The following is an 18,787-nucleotide window of genomic DNA, read 5'->3' on the forward strand; positions in this document are numbered from 1 at the left end:
GAGGTTTAGATGCGGGGGACAGATTTGGTCTGCCCAATTTCCAGTCTACAAGTACGGAGTAGTAGAAATGAAGCTTTTCCGAAAAGTTGTCGGGACCCGGAGCAACGTTTTGCCGAATCTCAACATTTCTCACCCTCTGTATCACACAACCTCCAGTACCGTCTTGAATAGAATAAGACGGCGCCTTTAGACCCTGAGACCCCAAAGTATCAACTAGCAAAGCTGTCAATCTTTTTGGTAATTACAGCCAGCATGATCGCTTGTTGCAGAAACCGTCTTGTTCGGCATCGCTTGGCCTTTATGATCCATTTCTTAGCTTAATCTGGCATTTTGTTGAGGTTCGAGTGACGTGACTTTCTGCGTACAACTTGCGAATTCCAGTCTCAGTGGCATCCTTCAAGTGTTGTGTAAAAGACATTGAATGCATGCTTAGCAGTTTGACGAATTGGGGCCAAAAAGTAGCATCTTGTCTGCGGTCCGCACGGTGTAACAAGTCGCCCTTTTGAATGGTGCAAAATCCTTCATATATGCTAGACACCATGGAGGACCGACCGCCCATTATAACCGTGAAAGACTCCCCGTCCCCTTCTACTGGAGAAGTTACACCACAGCTTGAGTCGACAAAACCCCAAATGTTCCGTTTCTTGTCCAATATCTTCGAGGTTATCGTGCCTCGAGACCACACCGGCTCGGGCTTCGATGAATGGCCTGCATTTCTCGAGCGTGCAGATGGAGGTCTTGAAATTGGCAAAGCTTTGCGAACTGTGGTCTCTATCCTTCAATACCTGCGAGAGAAATCTCCTGCGATCATTGCACCTGCGACAAAGGTCCTAGCTGACGGTAGTCGGTATGGTAAGCTCGCGATGGTTGTTTCAGAGGTGTTGCAGGAAGGAGAGCTCCTGGCTGATACGCGCCCAGAGCCGTGGCGATTACCTTTCGGAGATGAGAAGATGTTGGACTTCTACCTTGATCTTCTTGCCGCAGATGAAATTGAGCATGATTGGACTTCGGATGCTCTGCGTTTAATCGGCAATACTTGTGCCGATCTGGGTTCGTATCGAGACAAATTCCTCCCGTTCACAGCCACTGATCGGGATTCAAGACATCAATCGAGAGCGTGCACTTGCCAAGCTGAAGCTGCCAGCCTTGCTCGATCGGTTGCAAGAAGAGGGGAAAGCAAGCATTGCCATCGGTGTGCTATGTAACCTTTGTCTCGACTATGGTACATTATCCTCCATCCCATCCAAACAGCCAGGCTAACGACTCTGAGAACTGGCGCAGGTAGCTTTGAGGGCTAACCGGCTATTTCCTAGCCTTATTACACTGCTCGAGCGCCGGTGTTACAAACAAGATTATCTCCCTCAAATTGCTCTCCTCTTAGACGTCGCCATTGAGGATTGTGAGTGCATGTGTAGGCCGCTTTTGGAGTGGAAACGCTGACGAAAAGAGAACAGTCAATCCGGAGCTGTATTCCGATACTCAAGCGGTTACTATCATCCATCAAGCCCTCACAATACCGGGTGTAGACATTGAAACCCAAGTTTCCTTAGCAAATGCTATTGTTGCTCTTTTAAAGCACGAGCAAATCCAGAAGGCTTTGCTAGAAGATTACAAGTTGTCAATTATCCTTGATTTGTTTGTGTTCTCTTACACTCAAGATGCTGCAAGTACGAATTATTTTTCCACGTCGGAGTCCGAACCTCCATTGCACCACCCGGTGCAGGATCCGGAGGATGAAGCTCAACTTACGGCTTTGCGCTCCGCCTTGTCCGCGAAGTTGTGGGACATGACTGCGCTGACTGAATTTACTATCAAGTATCTGCCTGCATCGAAACTTGTTCAAAGACTCATCTCGTGGCTGTCGATAGATGAACCGCAGATGCAAGTCTGTGCTTGCAGTATACTTCGCAATGTGGCGAGCTCTGACCAAAATGCTACCGACATGGTCAAGAATTTCAAGGTTCACTGGTTGCTCAGATCCCTCCTGGAGGACGTTAGCAATCCCCAAGTACTGGAAGAATCAATTCGACTCATGAAGAATCTAGCAGTACCTGCAGCAAACAAAAAAGAACTCGAAAGTTTTGAAAGCGTTACATTAGTTTGGTCCAAGTTCGAAAGTCCGACCTTACACTACGCAGCTGCCAGCCTCGTGAGACAGTTGGTTAGAGGATGCTTTGATAACGTTTATCTGTTTTTGAGACCGAACACCTCAGCTAAGGATGATAGCTACGCTTCCCGTCTTCTTCACCTCTATAGCAACACTAACGATCCAGCTATCAAGATCGAGGTTGCACGTACCATTGTAGAGGTATGGCGTACAGCCAACAGTGGTAACAGCGAGGAAGTCCGCTCTAGAGTATTTCGCGTGGAGAAAGCAGTGCGCGAGCTGAATTTGCGTCCTGACGAAATTGTCAAGCCCGTGGTAGCGATGATCGCAGAGTCTGGGAACCAGTCACTTGTAACAGAAGGATGGTTCGGCTTGGCTTTAATGACCAGCTCGGAGGAATGGGGTGAAGCCGTCTACAACGCATTGTGTGGAGATGCAACCAAGGGAGTCTTCAAAGCAGCGGTCTCCTGTGGAGACGCGCATTCGAAGGACCGGGACAATGCCCGGATCCTCGTTGACAGGCTATTGAAGTATAGTGTGGGTCTTCTTCCCCGCCATAAACGGTCACCCGACGACGCTCGCTGACCACAATATGCCAGGCTGACAAGCCTGCTCGACTCGAGGTTCTTAGATCTCTTGTGCCTAGCGGCAATTGTTACTCAGAGGTGGAATCCAGGTAGAGCTCGGAATTATCAGAACGAGATATTCCCAGACACAAGATTTCGAGATGCATGGAAGTGGTCTCCTCGAGCCGTATCATACTCTGGTCTCTTCGCGCTCCATGGACATCTTATTACACCCTCCATCCACACGTTGCAATACATGATGCTATCTCCAATTTAGATAGAAGTATGATCCAAACCATAGAAAGGCACGCTTTGCAGGCATTCGCAATATTAGAAATGATACTGCCTTGATCATCCTTTGTTTCAAGACTCTAAGGGTCCCTTCGGTAACCACATATTTTCAACTTTGGTTTTTAAGCAAGGGTATGATACCGTGCCAAGAGAACACACGATCATTCCGTAACACTTTCTTAGAGACCCTAAACCCCATAATATGATAGTAATATCATTATCGATTAATACTATTTAAAAGATCATAATTAATAAAAATAAGTCTTCTTATTTAAAAATTATAAAATTTAAATCGCTATTACTTTAAGAGCTCTAATCTTTATAGATTATTTATCTAGATGTTATCTTTTCTTATAGAACTTAAATAATGAATATTTTCAAATATTTGGCCCTTAGGGCTGAAATCTCAATTGTCAAATTTTGATCTTGGCGCCAAGCTTGCATAATATTTCCATGCACGTATTGAAGACGTAGGGCTGGTAATTGACTAACGAAAAGTCAAATGTCATATTTTGAAAATATGTGGTTACCGAAGGGGCCCTAAGTTCAACTTTGGTTTTTAAGCAAGGGTATGATACCGTGCCAAGAGAACACACGATTACACCCCGTAATCGCTTCGACCTTAATTCCGTAACACTTTCTTAGAGATCCTAAACCCCATAATATGACAGTAATATCACCACCGATTAATACTATTCGAAAGAGTACAATTAATAAAAATAAGTCTTCTTATTCACTCAGACGAAAAGCGTAAAATTTAAATCGCTATTACGTTAAGAGCTTTAATCTTTATAGATTATTTATCTAGATGTCGTCTTTCTTATAGAATTTAAATTATAGATTAATCTATAGTTTAGAATATTATTTTCAGATATTTAATCCTTAGGGCTGAAATCTCAATTGTCAAATTTTGATCTTGGCGTTAAGCTTGCATAATATTTCCATGTACGTATTGAAGACGTAGGGCTGGTAATTGACTAACGAAAAGTCAAATGTCAAATTTCAAAGTACTCTATGTGGTTGCCGAAGGGGCCCTTATACTCGTGTATTTCAGAAGTGAGTTACTTAATAGAGCGAGGACGTTAATAGATTAAGCGACGTGCCGCTAAGTGAAAATATCTATTGGTGTCCTCGCTGTATCAAGTAACTCACTTCTGGCATCCACGAGTAAGTACGGTACCTTAGTTGTTTCACAATTCTCGCGGCCGCCCCAATGCGCAGCCTGACTTTTCAGCCCTACAACCCCCGGAATTTGCTCGACCAACATACGCCTTTGGCGCAACCCTCTATAACATCCCGTCAACGAGGGCGCCTGAGGCCCACTGTGCAACTTACGACTAGATATTATGGGCTTGATGAACTTCCAACGTCGTGCGGGAGGTTTTGGCTGCTATGACAAGACAAATATGGCGGGTCGCTTATGCGCGTAAGCCTTGCACAATCCCTTCGAGACATTGGAAGCAAGCTTTCACGCTACGTTTCATGTGCCTTGTTCTACAGGACAGAAAGTTCTAATTTTAACGGTACTACATATGGTGCGGAAGATATGATGCTCGCCTTCGCCTTATGATTATGCCACGCATCAGCTTAGTGCGTGGCACGACGATTACTTGACAAGTTGACCTCTTCTTTCCTACCGCGATTATCTCCCTCTCTTCTTCGCGTTATCATATTGCTTTCCTTGTAAATGTCTCACTGGTTGGTATGGACACGGGCTTGTTGCACCCACGGACTTGGTGCAAGAGTGACTATGGTACTTGACTCAACCCATAGCACCTACTTGATAGCTTCTGCCAAGCGCAGCCTGTAGCAAAAATGCTGATGGCTGCTGGATGTTCTATCTCGATCTTTTAACCACCACTGTGGTCGTCAGTAGGTCATGATGGTGGCTCATTACTTTATACGAAAGATTCTGGTATCTCTGGCCTGTACTCTCTCCTTCCTCTGGTTCTGGATAGTACGCCAACCCAATATGCAACATCAATATAACGACTTTTCCTGTCCCGGCCACATCACACCGCAAATAACACACAACGACACCAATGTAGGGCCTGTACAGGGGCTCACGCCTGAAGGCAACATTACGACTCTGCCAGACTTCGGTCCTAGTCCATACGCTTATGTCTTCTACGCCACCGAGGCTGAGTATGCCTGCTCCGTCCTCATCAACATAGATCGGCTCAACAATGTCTTCCACACCAACCACCGAATCATAGTTCTCGTCAAGCCTATAATTAGCTCCGAATACCTCACTCGCTTCACAGCACAGAATGCGACGGTCATACCCTACGAACCTCCACCACTATACGACGACGATGTCCCCTATTACGCCGACGTTCTTCTGAAGCTCGTGGGATTCCGTCTCCATCAATATATACCCTCACTAAGAAGAGTCCTCATCCTCGACTCGGACCAAATCATCTTACAATCCCTCGACCACGTCTTTCTCCTCCCAGCCGTCGACCTTGCAGCTCCTCGTGCCTACTGGCAAGGCTCATTTGGCTTCACATCTGCATTCCTCCTCGTTAGTTTGAGCGACAGACTTTGGGGCCGCATGGAACTTGCCCTCCAAACCATCAAACATGACACATTCGACATGGATCTTCTGAACAAAATGTTTGGCGAAACGACCATGGTACTGCCAGGTGACTACTGCACTCTCAACAGCGAATGGGAAACGAACAGCATCCCAAAATGGTGGCAAGGCTCTGAACCTCCAAGAGACTCTTCTTGGAAACCTTCGAGAAAATTGCCGCCAACTCCGGATCCTCCACCAATAGGGGTTCCTCACTCACTCAAAGGCCCGCTTTCTACGAATAGTACCCGCAATCTCTCCGAGGCTGATCAAGTCCTCCTCTCCGAATACCGCAACGCCACCGCAAGACGCGAGATGATGATACAAGCGGCCAGGGATGCAGTGGAGGAGGTGCACAAAGAGCAAGTCTGGAAAGACGAATTGAAAGAGCGCGGGAAACGCTTGAGTGCGACTCTGGAGGATATCTATAAAGATGTGAAGGTGATGCACTATACGGCGCTCGCGAAGCCTTGGCAGAAGTATCTAGAGGAGGTGAAGAAGGCGAGGCCGGATGCTCATCCGCTTTTCGCCAAGGGGTTTGAGGTATGGAGAGTCAAGGCTGCGGAGATCTGTCCTTGGGGAGAGGAGGAGTATGTAGTTTGAGGGGTATCGTCGGCGTATAGGATAAAATTTATGTAGTAGCTAAGGGAATATGTACGACGTAATTAGCGATAGATGAGATGCGTTTTTCAGGGCTTGGTTATGACCATACGTTGGCTCGTTGATCCAGAAGATAGGCGGTCGTATCCAAATGAAATCATTCGGTGAGGACAAAAACTTCGTCCCAACCTCGTCTCCTTCCCCTACCCTTCTCGCTCATAGACTGGCAAGAATTCTCATCGTTTTGACACGTGTTCATGATTCGGCGGTAACGCTGAAGCAGGTTGACGGCAATCGCAATGCATATGAATCGTTCCAGCAAGTTCCTTCCCTTCTCTGTCCGATAGCCTAGGGCGAAGAAACAGAAAAGATCTCAGCAATGGCTATCACTTCAGCACCAATAGAGCATCCTTGATGGGCAAAGTGGGTCATTCAAAGAATGCATAAAGTAGTACTCGTGGATTGGCGTCGGAATGGGGAGCTCTTATAATCCGTTTACTTGAGTTTTGGTTGCTTCCTAACGTTCAGTACCTATATCTTTGCGTCGTCATTGATGTCATTTGGGGACATTAAAGCTCGATTTCCTATTGCTGTTCTATGCAGGGTCACCCTTTCTCGCTGTTGAATATTGATACGCCAAAAACCCTGAATCATTCTTGCGAACATGTGAAGAGTTATCCAAAAGTCGCTTTCGGGGCAGTCAGTATGAGCTTATTCGCTTCTCTTGGGTGGTTCAGGTGCCTTTTGGCTACTGTTAGTCAAGCTCGATATCTCACGTTCGGCATGCAGGCTCATAATCGGGTTTAAGTTTATCTTGGTTTCAAGCGCCAAGCTGATTACAGTAAATAGGACCTTGGATCTGTTGCTACCTAAGCCCGACTCTTATGACAAGTCTCTTACAGGCCTTGCAACTAAGCTTTTGTGCTACCAACTCGACGTATCTCCTCACTCAATGCCGGCCTGGTTGAGCTTTCTTTCAGCCCTCCGATCAAATCACTTTATTTCTGCCCGTAATGCGACATCCATCTCAAAGAAAGGGTCAAAGCTCCGTTTTCTCGTACACGTAGGTACCTCGCCCCCTCCGACTTCTACTGGTCCCTCTCTTGGTCTGCATTATTCTTGTACCTTGATTCACATCAGCAGCTGCCTTTTCACCTCCTCAAGAAGGATTGTTACCAGGCGTCCTTGCACCCTGGATTGCCATTTGCTCTTTCTCCAGCTGATTCTCGACCTTCAGTCCGGCCGACTTCTCCTTGGGCTTCGTGGTGGGCGGAGACTTTGCGCGCGACTTCTTGGTGAGTGGGGCTACTTTTGGAGGTGGGTTCCGAGGCAGACCAGCAGATTCTGGCGGAGAAGAAGGAGATTCTATTGCTACTTCGGTGTCAGTATAGAACATTTTCGGGGAATGAGGCCTCTTAATACTGACACGGTAAGACAGAATCCTTACTAGGAGCCGAACGACTGGGTGATCTCCTCTTTCTGAGCCCCCTACTTGAGGAGGTTCCCTATCTCACAAGTAAGACTTTCGCCTCTTTAGCTTCACGAAGAGCTGATCACTTACATTGTCAAGCTCGGCTTCATCTTCATTGTCGCTATCGCGAGTTGTTGAGTGTACGCGCTTGTGGCCTTGGGCAAGACCCCCATTGCCTTCCGCCATTTCTCGGACCTCATTGACAATTTGCTTATACTCCTCCAGAGTGAAGCTGTTAACCTCATCACTCTATCGCTTGTCAGTCACACCCCTCTCACTCCAACCCTTTATGGCTGCAACTACATACCTCACGAACCTTCTTTTCCTGGGTTGCAGAGGACTCGAAGTGGTATATGATGTATATTATCGCATCCCACAGGCTCACCATGTCAGAGCGCTCGATTTTCTGATGCAGGTTCGCCTCCAGCACCCAGCGGACCATTTCCTTGAAGGTGATGTATTGAATGGCAGAACTCAGAATTCTGGGCACCAAGATTTGCAAACTATCACTCTCCATCATAAGATAGCCTGGATATCGTTGAGTTTCTTCGCGGGATACGACGCGCTCGACCCTCCGAAAGGCTCGAGACTCGTCCTTGAACTCCGGATCGTGGGCGTGTCTAGCCCAGAATTCGTGGAATAGAGGGCTGTTTACCTACGTAGGGACCGCAAGTCAGCCATCTAATTCACTCGAGTTGGTCAAATCACGTACCTGGTCCATGATCTCCTCACGCTTGGGATCACCTCTAGGGAAAACCTTTCCCGCGTTGAGCCACCACATCGAAATCACATCCCTTCGGCCAAGTTCCAGACCGGCGAGATCATGTTTGTTCATGTGAATCCTTGCGAACCGAGTTATGCCGCTCTTGGGCCCTACGAGTTGCTCTCTGGTGAACTCGAGTGGAGCCATATCAATGTAGAAGTTCTGGTCTTGCAAGGTTGGAGCTCCTCCATCCTCTGTAGCTCCTGCAGCTTTCGTGCCTTTGTCTCTTCCCATATTGAGCCTTGGGGGGACGAGACGCAGATCGCGAGAGGGTATAATGGGGAACCTTTGAGGTTTGAGGAGGTTGAATCACCGTGAGTGTGTGTGTTGTTGATGGTGGTGTGAAAATGTCCGATTGGGACGCGGCAAGAGCTTCCTACCGTCGGGAGAGGGGGCAATTTTCCAGATTGCTCAACACTTTGCTATCACGACCCTGAACCTTATCCGCAGCTGCGGGGTGGAATCATTGCGACAAAGGCTGCCAAGCAAGATGCAAAGATATGACCCTGAGAAGAGGCAAAATGGTGACGATACTGTCAGACGCCGTGAAAAAGCAACTAGCTTCCCGATATTGAGCTTGAGCCCCGCCACCTTCTTCAACACCTCTCAATGCGCACGTCACATGCTGAGTTCTTCACGTGTCTCGTTTCGGGAAAGTCGATCGTTCTCCAACAATCCTACATTGTCCCCAGTGTGCATCTCTTCTTCCTCCATATACAACCGTTCATACCCCTAGTCAAAACAGTAGGGCGGCGAAAGCGTTGAGCGCTCTGCACTATGAATCCCAAAAGTCGGTCATGGCAGCGCTGAAGGCACAGCAACAGAACGATTCACGGCTGGGATCTAACCATCAAGTTAAGTTTCTCCAGGTTAGCTACTTTTTGCGAAAGAACACAACTCTGTTCTACCTCCTGACACCTCGCTCTGATGGCGATCTAGCAATGTTGACCAACAAGGACCCATCTCCCACTCGCCCTCAAATGCTCAACCTCCTGGATGCGCTCTGATAGCATGTGTGAAACAGCAAGCTCGATCCCGCCGTTTATGGTCCCAGCAGGCAAATCGTTTGGCGAATCGTCATCGGCGGCTGAGCAAGAGCCGTCGGAAAGCGGGTACCGTCGTAGGGCATATAAAAATCTTTTCATAAGGTGTAGAGTCTTCAAAATCCTCTAGCACGCGTGTATCATCATCAGAAGTTATACGGTATAAGGGAACGCTATCTCAGCAATACATATTCCACAAGGAGTTTCTGGCGTTATATAGAGAGTTGGTAAAAAGAACAATACGAAAAAGTAAACTCGAACTAGCTTTAGGATAAGTAGCTCTCATAACTTGTTGCTCGAGGCTTTGTTGCTTTCTTTCCTTCAATACTATGGAGTGGTGAGTTTGAAGGCTTTTTGCTATCAGTATCACGGAATATCGAGCCCCAAGTTTTGGGCAAGCTGTGTAGTGTTGTACACTTTGCCAAGAGAGTCTTCGATTCACTCTCGAGCCAATGGGGTGACAGAAGCAATGACACAAAGAGGGCCAACTACACAGACCACAATCTCCTTCTAGGCATGCGACTCATTCACTCACTTCAGCGAGCAAATCGGGTGGAAATAAGAGTTTGCAACCCGGCTAAGCGAGCTCTGAAGCCAAACTCTCGGGAAGTCAAGTACCCAGAGCACCACAACTGCCTAATAATATTATTCCATGCGTGAGTTCATGTAATGATTAGGAATAAAACGTAAAAAGTGCTTCTGACTGACAAAACAGAAAAAAAAAGGAAACCCCAAAATCGAAACTTGACGGATTCGAACCGTGCAAAAAGAAATCGATCGCAGGTGACTAACATGAGAACGGTTCAACGCGCTCGATCAATCTCTAGACCCCTGCACTCAGCCCCTGGGGCCAAGCTACCGATTTCTTGTAGATTTGGTTCTTATTTTAATATATAATGCATTCAATTTCTGGGCGTGCAAACTTGGGCAATCACCACGATACTAGAGTAAAGCCCATTCGCCTCTACAGTCTCAAGCGATGAACATTGCAGAGCTGTCATGCTCTAGATCCATCGACAGTAAAAAAGCATAGTTGTTTTACAGGCCCTAAGATGATCGTCTCTGTTACCTTGTAGCCGGAACCTTGCATTATTTTTCATTACTGCAAATCATCGCTTCAAGCGATACAAATCCTAACACACAATGCGTCCTTTTATTAACTCTACTTTTAGACCCCTCTGGAAGTATCGTTACTATCGCAAAATTAAAGTACGAGTTTCGTACACCTTTTTTCCGGACGCGCTATCATCGATCCGACTTCAAGACGCCTCGTCCAGCCAATCCGCCTCGTACCCCCAGACCTTCTTCACCGCTCCTTTTCGTCTGCATCATTCTCGAGCCTGGAATCATTTCAGTAACCCACGGTCTTCAGTTCGGGCCCGGTAGCCTGCTCTTGGAACTCAAGATTAGAACGACGTACGACGTAGGACAGCTGCCTTGGTAAACACTGCTGGTTTCTGAGATGGTGACTCGTCTGGGGCGGGGCCAGATTGAGATGCGGCAATCGCGTAGCCTGTGCGAAAGTCAGGAGATACACTTTTAGGGGAATTAAAACTGTGAGACTGACTTGATAGACCAGATGTGGGCCCGGGCCTCAAAAGATGTGCCCTCTTACTCCTTTGCCTCCGCTTCTTCCGCTGCTCACTCGGCGATTGCTCCGAATCATCCGCATCGTGCTATCAGAACCAGTCAACAAGTAGCCGCGTATCCTTTGCGTATATCATGGGTACCTCAGAGCTGCTTTCATGATGCGGACGTTTGGCTCCAAGTGTGTGCTGGAGGACACTGCGTACTTCGCGAACGAGCCGCTCATACTGCTCCTCAGAATAACCGTCTACGGCCATGCTCTATCAAGAACATCAGTTCGATTATACCTCAGTTGAGTCTCTACAAGCGGCAAGTACATACTTCCATTACCTTCGCCTCTCTCTCACAAGCACACACGAAATGATAACTCTTGTGGACAATCGCATCCCACAGGAGCTGCATATCAGAGTATGTGATTTCTAGACCTAGGTTTGCCTCCAGGACCGAGCGCACAAAGTTCTTGTATAGCACATGTTTCAATGCGCGGAGCCCGATGAGAGGGATCAAGAACTCCCGATGATCGTTGGTCACGGTCGTGAGATCAGGGCATGTTTCCATAATGAGTACGCCAGGCCATCTCTTATTCTCGCTGGGAGTGACTTTACGCCCACTCGGTCGGAAACCGCGGTCAGCCTCATCTCTCTCCCAGGTATCTTCAAGCAATCCACTTTTGATGCAAAACTCATGAAAGTGGGGGGATTCGGCCTGTCGGAAGACACGAAGTCAGTCGAAGCGTACGATTTGAGCCTATCTTTGAGGGGAGCTTACTTGAGATTCTAGCTTATTACATGTCGGGTTTCTCTCGCCGTAGAAGTTCCAAACGAGCTGGTTCCAGTAACCCAAAACACTTTTGAGGGTTACAGACAGACCACGGGTGTGGTTTTCGAGTAAGAAATCATTAGCAAACTCCATAATAGTGTGTTTCAGGGTTTCGAAGTGCGTTTTGGTCCAGTTGACTTGAGCAAGATGACAGCCCATCTTGAGCTTCAAGGGGGCCGGAGCCCTAGGAGCTGGCTCATCTTGGGCTTTGTGGGTGGCTCGGGCACCACCGCCACGAGTACGCATTCTGGCAAATCTGGCAAAGTTTTGTATGACCGTAATGGAAAGGGTCGAGAGGAATTTGTGGGTATCTGTGGAGCAGGTAGAATGAACGTGTGGGAGGTGGGTTAATTACTGGAGTAGCTCTGTCGAGACGCGATGCCGACAACCTAATCTGGTCTATGGGAGACCGCGGCCCGGTGCCATCTTCAACACATTTCAGTACATACGTCACGTGCCGCATTTTTGCCCGCATTTCGTCTCGGAGATATCTATCGTTCTCGAACTACCTTACCTTTCCTCCAACGTACATCTTGGACCACACACAACCACTTGTTCCCCTTCTTAGAACAATGTTTCGTCAACCTCAAACACCTTCTGACGCCATTCCGCGGAGAAGCAGATTGCATCAACAACAATCGCGTAAAAAGAAGAAGCTCAAGAATCAGGTCGACAAACCAATAATTACCCCACGCTATACTAGGCGCCACTTCGAGGAGCTCAACCACAACATTCTAGCATTTACACGCACTGCGCAGAAGAACAACAAGTCAGAGCGAGGGCGCGAGCTCGAGAGAGATAGAGTCGATCAGCAATGGACGCGTTTGATACAAAGACTTTATCCGGCGGATGACCCCAAAAGTTATGAACTTCTGGCTCAGGTAATCATCCAAGTGGGATATGCACCAATATAATCCAAGTACTGATGCGTACTCTGAAGGTCGAATGCCCGCTGTACAACGGATACTGGGAAAAGCGTGCAGATAAGAAAGCCTTCTTCGAACGAGAATACCAATTTGAGCTCTATGCGTTCAGCAAAGCTCGACAAAACCCGACTCGGGCTCAGAAGCGGTACTGGCCTGGCTGTATCCTTATAGAAGACAACGAACGGAATGAATACGTGATCCCAAGGATCTCGCTTCTCGCGCTACAGCAAGTCAACTACATGGATTTCGTAAAGAGCGTTCTGCAAGCGAATCCACTTAAGGACATTTCAAGGTTCACGATGCAAGAGCTCTGGGTGGCGGTCGTCACGAAGGTCTATCATTTTGAGGACAATTTGGACAAAGAGTTGAAGATTGGGGAGGTAAATAAGAGCAAGAGCCATATCTCTAGAGAGGTTTCGCTGAATGATGTGTGGTTTTCAGACCAATGAGTGCACCCCAGCGGCGTACCGCGCGTTGGCAGCGGACTATCGAAGCGCTTATGAGGTTGCGAAAGCGAGGGTAGAGGCCAAACAGATTCTGCGAGAAGACAAAAAGCGAGAGCGCGACGATGCTGCAAGCGAAGAAGATGGGAATGGTAGTGGTGAAGACTGGGTGAGATACGAAGAGCATGGGAAGCATAACCATGATGGTTGTGCAGGGAAGCGGCAGAAGACACAAGACACCAGGGACCAAGCTGAATCAACTAGAAAAGAGAAAGAAACTACAGGTCAGCATCTCCGGGCAGAGCAAGAGGACGTTGGCGCTTTTCGTTTCGACGAGGCTGCCTGGCAAGATTTTGGCGGAAAGCAAGGCGCACCGGCCACCTTCCACTTCGCAGATACAGGGCTGGCATTTCGTTTCAAAGGGTAGGCACTGCATGTTTCGATGAGGTTTTTCTGAAACAAAGCTCCGGACGTGTCGGGAAAAGGAGGGGGTGTAGTTGAGGTAGCTTGTACTGTCCATATCAAGCTTGTATGCAGGACCAGAGACGGTGGCATTGGCAGCAAGCCTCTTGCAATGACACTTTGTCCACTACCCACAAGGTTCTGACCATTTACAGGATTCTGAGACTGTAAGAAAGCAACTACCGCAGAGGCTCCGCATCAACGTACGCATAGACTTTTCCTCCGGACAACCTCACGTCTTTCAACCTGCCATCTGTAGGTGGTGGCTGGTCTTCCGATCTTAGTAGGTCGCTGCCGACCGGCGGATCACATGATCATGAATGATCTTGCTTTCTGGTATTTCGTGATAGTCAGCATCTCCTTCTCCAAACACAACGATTCGTTCCACTGTCTGGTACCCAGTCTCTGACTTGCGATCGAGTAGCATACGCATCGTGCCACCTCTCAAGACGCTCCCCACGAGGGCAAAGAAACCATTGTCAATCTCGGTTTATCCTCGATAGCCGTCAGGGCCTGATCGAGTGAATCTTGATGTTCGAGCCGCTTCATCTATACCCATCTTAGTCTGCTTTCCAACAACGGAATTCCGCACGATTACGAGCGGTTCTGTTGGCGGTACGTCTTCCTCAGCTGCTGCCATAAGAAAGGACTGCCAACCGATCTTCGATGGCTACAGCCGCATGCCTGGGAAGTTTCGATACCGACATCATCCGAATGCGATGACGATGCGCTTGATACTTGTCACAATCTGAATGCCTCCGTTCTGCTCATCGTTGCTCAAATATGATTCTGCTCTTTCGTTCCTTCTCGGTAGTCACCATCTGCCGCGGGCATCTGGCTTTTGATCTGGTTCTCGTCTTCGTTGTGCTCTGCGCGAGTATGGAGGTTGGATGGGATCGCAGGAAGGAACGTGAGATCGTAAGTCGGCGTTGCTGTAAGGTTGTACTTTGGCTCTCCGAATGTCTGAGCGCTCACGCCGTACAAGAAGGGGGGTCTGGCCTGTCGCTTTGCGTTGGCTATAGGAAACCATGGTCGACATCTCTTCCTTTCTTTGAAGATACACACCTTTGCCATCGTCTTTGAGTCCTTCAATCTTCTAGCCTTCATGTGCTAAGCCAAAGCCGAACCCGATGTTATGTTCTTCACCTGCTTAACGAGAGCCGAGCTGTTGTACCTGGTAGCATATTGGAGCTATACACGTTCGAGCTTCACCAGTGCTGTCCTAGGAATCCGCTAACCCAGGTCCCTCGATGTTTCTTTCTAGCAACACTCACATTTTTTCCTTTCCTGCGTGGTTTTGGGGACGCGTTACAGCTGATTCCGAGGCGGGCCCATCCTTTCCTGAAGCTGGCTTTTTCGAACAGAACATTGGATTGCCGTCCCCACAGATATCAAACGCTGCCCTAGCACCCGACCAAAAGCCATGCTTTCCGTTTTGTCCCATACAACCAAGCATAGCCGCTCCTGGGTAGAACAAGCACTTCTGAGACCAAAATGGTCTCGGTCCCTGAATGGTTCTCTCTGGCGACAATCACGCCGAGTCTGTTGCTGCGTGTTTCCTATCCTGAGCGCAGCCGTGCATTGCCGAATCTGGTGATTCGTTCCCATTGTGACCTGATGAGGGGGCCGTTTCATCGATTCGCCGCGCGATCTTCCGACTTCCCGCGGTGGGCCCAGAGACCTGTACAGCGACGGTCAGTCTCTTGAAGCTTCTGCAGGTGCATTGACGAGGGTATGAGCCAAGCTTACCTGACTGAGAAATATCTAGCCTACGGGATGGCCTTTGCAAAACTCCAGATTAACCTGGTTCTTCCAAGACAGAGCGACATGCTCATAGGTAGGGCCATTCCCGTGTCGTTGCACTTCTCGAGTAGATTCTTAGTGTTTATCTTGGTCGTTGGTTCTAGAAGCTGAGGAGCCATTGGTAGACCTGACGGCGGAGTTGGGTGGTGGTAATCCTCGAAAGTGCCGTAGCGACTGGAGTGGACCATAGTAGGCTAGAGAATTGAAAGGTGGGAAGGGTGGAGGTGTGTGTCCCGTGAGCTTGAAGGATTGTCTCAACACAGAGAACACATGAAAAGCCACGCGCTGACCGGTCTAGCGAGCGGTTGCAGAGTTTTCAATCACACATGTGTCTTTAACAACACTACCTGAAATTCTTCAAACACCACCCTAAAAACATAAATACTGTTGCAAGCTTCCAGCCCCCTCGCTATCACAATCCCAGCTTCCTTACCGATAACACAATGCCACGAGGCACGAACAAGCGCAAGGAGGCGGAGGAGGGATCTAGTGATGAGACGCCGCCGGTGCGTCAGAATAAGACTCGTCGTACGAGGTATGTACACTTCCGAGCAAGTTCTTCCCATGCCATACTGCGTTTCACAGCGCAAGATCCACTTTGCAAGCCCCTGAAGCCACCTCACTACTCGTGTTGCTGGTTCGAACAAGAGAGGCTGATTCCCACATCTTCGCAGCGGAAACACCGTCAAGTTCGCGCACACCGTCCAAGGTCAGTGAAAAGGCGGCCCTTGACCTCTCGATGCATACACTGACAGCGAAATAGCCGTTTCCTTTGGTGAGTATCAACAACCCAAGTCGATTCTGAAGACCAGGTCCGAACCATTCCCTATCGCTCCTGGGTCCCCCAGTACAGCAAGATCTCCGTCTCCCGAACCCTCAAAGGAATTTGAAGAGGAGGAGTTTGACAGAGAAGAAGTGGATACGATGAGAAAGCTCGCTGAAGCTGCGATAAATTTGGCGAGAAAGGCTCGCAAGGAGCAGCTAGAACATGATCTTGCGGCAGTCCAGAAGGAGCTCGCATTTACCAAAAACGATCTCGAGAACGTCCGTTTCAGCGAGAAGATCTACATGCAATCAACAGAGAAAGTCATGCAATCACGAGACAAACTGGTACGCGCTCTCGCGGACGCTGACAAGCGCACGGAAACTGCCCGCGCGGAGGTCAAGGAGGCTTTGTTGGCCCAGAGAAAATCGGAGAACAAGTCCAGAGCGCTGGAACTCCAACTGAAAAGAGCAGACGAACAGGTGGAGAAGCTGCAGCAGGAGCTAGCCGTTATGAGGGAGAAGGAAGAGACGGGGAAGTTGCTGGGCAAGAAGACAGCGATGGAAAAGGCGGATGGAGGCAACGGGGACACCAAGTAGGGCACGACAATGAAAAGGCTGCCACATGAGGACATGCATTCATGAGAGGATGTACGCACCTTCTTGGCAAACCTAGTTTTTAAATCTTCGACTGTACGCTATGATAGAATTTAAAGAGCCTTCAAATCAGCCTAAGTCATCTCCATTTGCCAGCTGATTTTGACTTGTCGGACAGTCAGTAGCACCGCTCAACTTTCAAGGTAGGCTACAATGAGCAAAAACAGTACTCTACAAGTCTCCACTTGGTCAACGATGGCGATAATGAACCCTATTAGTAGAACCGTGGCAGCAGCGTAAGTCAGAATACAAACGAGAAGGTAGAGAAATCTTTCAATAAGCGCAAGAAAAGGAACAGGCAGAAACAAAATTGGAAGGGAAGCAGAATAAAGAAGCACTGGTAAAGTGATACGATTGAAAGACAACAAAAGGCAAATGGGAAAAAAAAGATGGGCGAACGAAGGAGGGTAGGTAGGTAGGAAGGAGGGAAGGCGTGGTTTGTCGGTTCCGCTCTAAGTGGGATTCCATAATTCAGAGTCCATCCACACCGCTCTTGAAACCCAAGGTAGGTCGACTTCCCACTGGTGGGAGACGTGTTATACCATTTTTGACCTTTAGCGTGATTGGCCGCAATGAACCATCATTACTATGGTCTCCAAAGATGAACATATGGTGTGAAAGCGAGTATAGTTTGTAGATAGTGAATTTAGTCGACACTGAAAGTTGGTTAGCGCAACGGGAATCAAATATTTCGGGAATTCAAACGACTGGACCAAAGAACCTAGGCGATTGAATTTAAATCACGCTAATTCATTCATATAGCAAGTGAATGGCGTCCGGATGATCATTCGGGCAATGCAGCTCCGGCCAGCTAAAACTTCGACCCGGCAATCCGCGAGTCTTAAGCTGCTCGATAGCTGTGTTCAAAGGCCTTCTAATAGAGGTTAATTATGCTCTTTTGCTTCTCGGGTCACTCAGCGATGCGCGCTTAGTCGAGCCGCACTGATAACTTCAATTCCACCCAGTCAACTCCCATGCGCCCTGCGTCGTATGCACGCACTAATAGTATAATATCCCCAACTCTTGCAAAACTGTTTTGATCTCGTCCTATGAATATCCAGCTACTGATACAGATGCTCAGGAGCTAAAGGGTCACACCATTTCGTGCCTTCAACGAGGAGACACACCTATAGTTTCAGGCAAAACCTCCATACTGGCAACTCCATCCAACAACATTGATACAAAAAATTCAGGATGCGGATTCAAAGAGTCCCCCTGTCCGTGAAGATGCAGCATGTGGAGGAAAAGGGCCAGGCCATCTCAGGCAAATACAGACAACTACGAAGCCCACAAAAAGTGACTTTGGAGGTGACGACCGTTAGACTAAAAGCCAGATATTCCGAAGCGTTAGACAATCCGAGATACGCTCAGCCTGGTGGAGTATTGGATAATGATCGATGTGGCTACAAAGCCACGCAGGCGAGAACTGTGCAACCGTGCAAGGGCGCCATTCATAAGAAAACGCAAGCTTGGCGCCCAGAATCCATCACTGTCCCTTGGTGCCGTTATAAGGGAAGTTGGTTACAACCGCAGACTTCAAAATGCTTGCTGCTGGATGGGTAAAGAACGTTGGAGAAGGAGACGTCGTCTAGACAAGATTTTGCTAGGCTTCTCGTCCTATCCATAGAAGCTAATTCGGATGCTACGGTGGAATTTTCACACTTTAATTTTACGCGTTTGAGAAGTATCGTGTTTCGTCCCATGCCTTAATTGAAGCCTTGTTGTACTATCGGAAATGTGCTCATCAATCCTCCTCCTCCCTTCTTCTGTATATGTTCCTGCCGTTTGATTCAAACCCTTATGCGCTGTGTCGTTCTTGACACATCAATCGTTCTACTTAATTAAATGATCTCCGGTTGCGCCGCTATGATCATTGTCTTCATATCTATCGCGGTGCTTGTTGTACTAAGGA

General features: G+C 48.2%; 6 protein-coding genes across 6 annotated transcripts; 4 read left to right on the plus strand and 2 right to left on the minus strand.

The window, feature by feature from the left end:
- Positions 1–539: 539 nt before the first annotated feature.
- HO133_001855 (uncharacterized protein) lies at positions 540–2,692 on the plus strand (the record flags this gene model as incomplete). The annotated part of the gene is made up of 4 exons (XM_037292783.1): positions 540–1,050; positions 1,103–1,222; positions 1,271–1,399; positions 1,455–2,692. The coding sequence occupies 4 exons, from the start codon at positions 540–542 to the stop codon at positions 2,690–2,692; spliced, it is 1,998 nt and encodes a 665-aa protein (XP_037151322.1).
- Positions 2,693–4,936: 2,244 nt separating this feature from the next.
- Positions 4,937–6,142, plus strand: HO133_001856 (uncharacterized protein; the record flags this gene model as incomplete). The annotated part of the gene is made up of 1 exon (XM_037292784.1): positions 4,937–6,142. The coding sequence occupies one exon, from the start codon at positions 4,937–4,939 to the stop codon at positions 6,140–6,142; it is 1,206 nt and encodes a 401-aa protein (XP_037151323.1).
- A 1,156-nt stretch (positions 6,143–7,298) lies between these two features.
- HO133_001857 (uncharacterized protein) lies at positions 7,299–8,607 on the minus strand (the record flags this gene model as incomplete). Its single annotated transcript, XM_037292785.1, has 5 exons — positions 7,299–7,510; positions 7,566–7,644; positions 7,701–7,859; positions 7,918–8,265; positions 8,323–8,607. 5 exons carry the CDS (start codon positions 8,605–8,607, stop codon positions 7,299–7,301), a joined length of 1,083 nt encoding a protein of 360 aa, XP_037151324.1.
- Positions 8,608–10,661: 2,054 nt separating this feature from the next.
- On the minus strand, positions 10,662–12,068 carry HO133_001858 (uncharacterized protein; the record flags this gene model as incomplete). Its single annotated transcript, XM_037292786.1, has 5 exons — positions 10,662–10,756; positions 10,837–10,929; positions 10,984–11,092; positions 11,361–11,708; positions 11,772–12,068. The coding sequence occupies 5 exons, from the start codon at positions 12,066–12,068 to the stop codon at positions 10,662–10,664; spliced, it is 942 nt and encodes a 313-aa protein (XP_037151325.1).
- Positions 12,069–12,394: 326 nt separating this feature from the next.
- HO133_001859 (uncharacterized protein) lies at positions 12,395–13,618 on the plus strand (the record flags this gene model as incomplete). The annotated part of the gene is made up of 3 exons (XM_037292787.1): positions 12,395–12,703; positions 12,763–13,128; positions 13,190–13,618. The coding sequence occupies 3 exons, from the start codon at positions 12,395–12,397 to the stop codon at positions 13,616–13,618; spliced, it is 1,104 nt and encodes a 367-aa protein (XP_037151326.1).
- Positions 13,619–15,899: 2,281 nt separating this feature from the next.
- HO133_001860 (uncharacterized protein) lies at positions 15,900–16,818 on the plus strand (the record flags this gene model as incomplete). The annotated part of the gene is made up of 3 exons (XM_037292788.1): positions 15,900–15,991; positions 16,131–16,165; positions 16,220–16,818. 3 exons carry the CDS (start codon positions 15,900–15,902, stop codon positions 16,816–16,818), a joined length of 726 nt encoding a protein of 241 aa, XP_037151327.1.
- Positions 16,819–18,787: the final 1,969 nt, after the last annotated feature.

This window comes from Letharia lupina (genome assembly GCF_014066315.1).
Source record: "Letharia lupina isolate WasteWater1 chromosome Unknown contig_13, whole genome shotgun sequence".
In the NCBI taxonomy this organism is placed as follows: domain Eukaryota; kingdom Fungi; phylum Ascomycota; class Lecanoromycetes; order Lecanorales; family Parmeliaceae; genus Letharia; species Letharia lupina.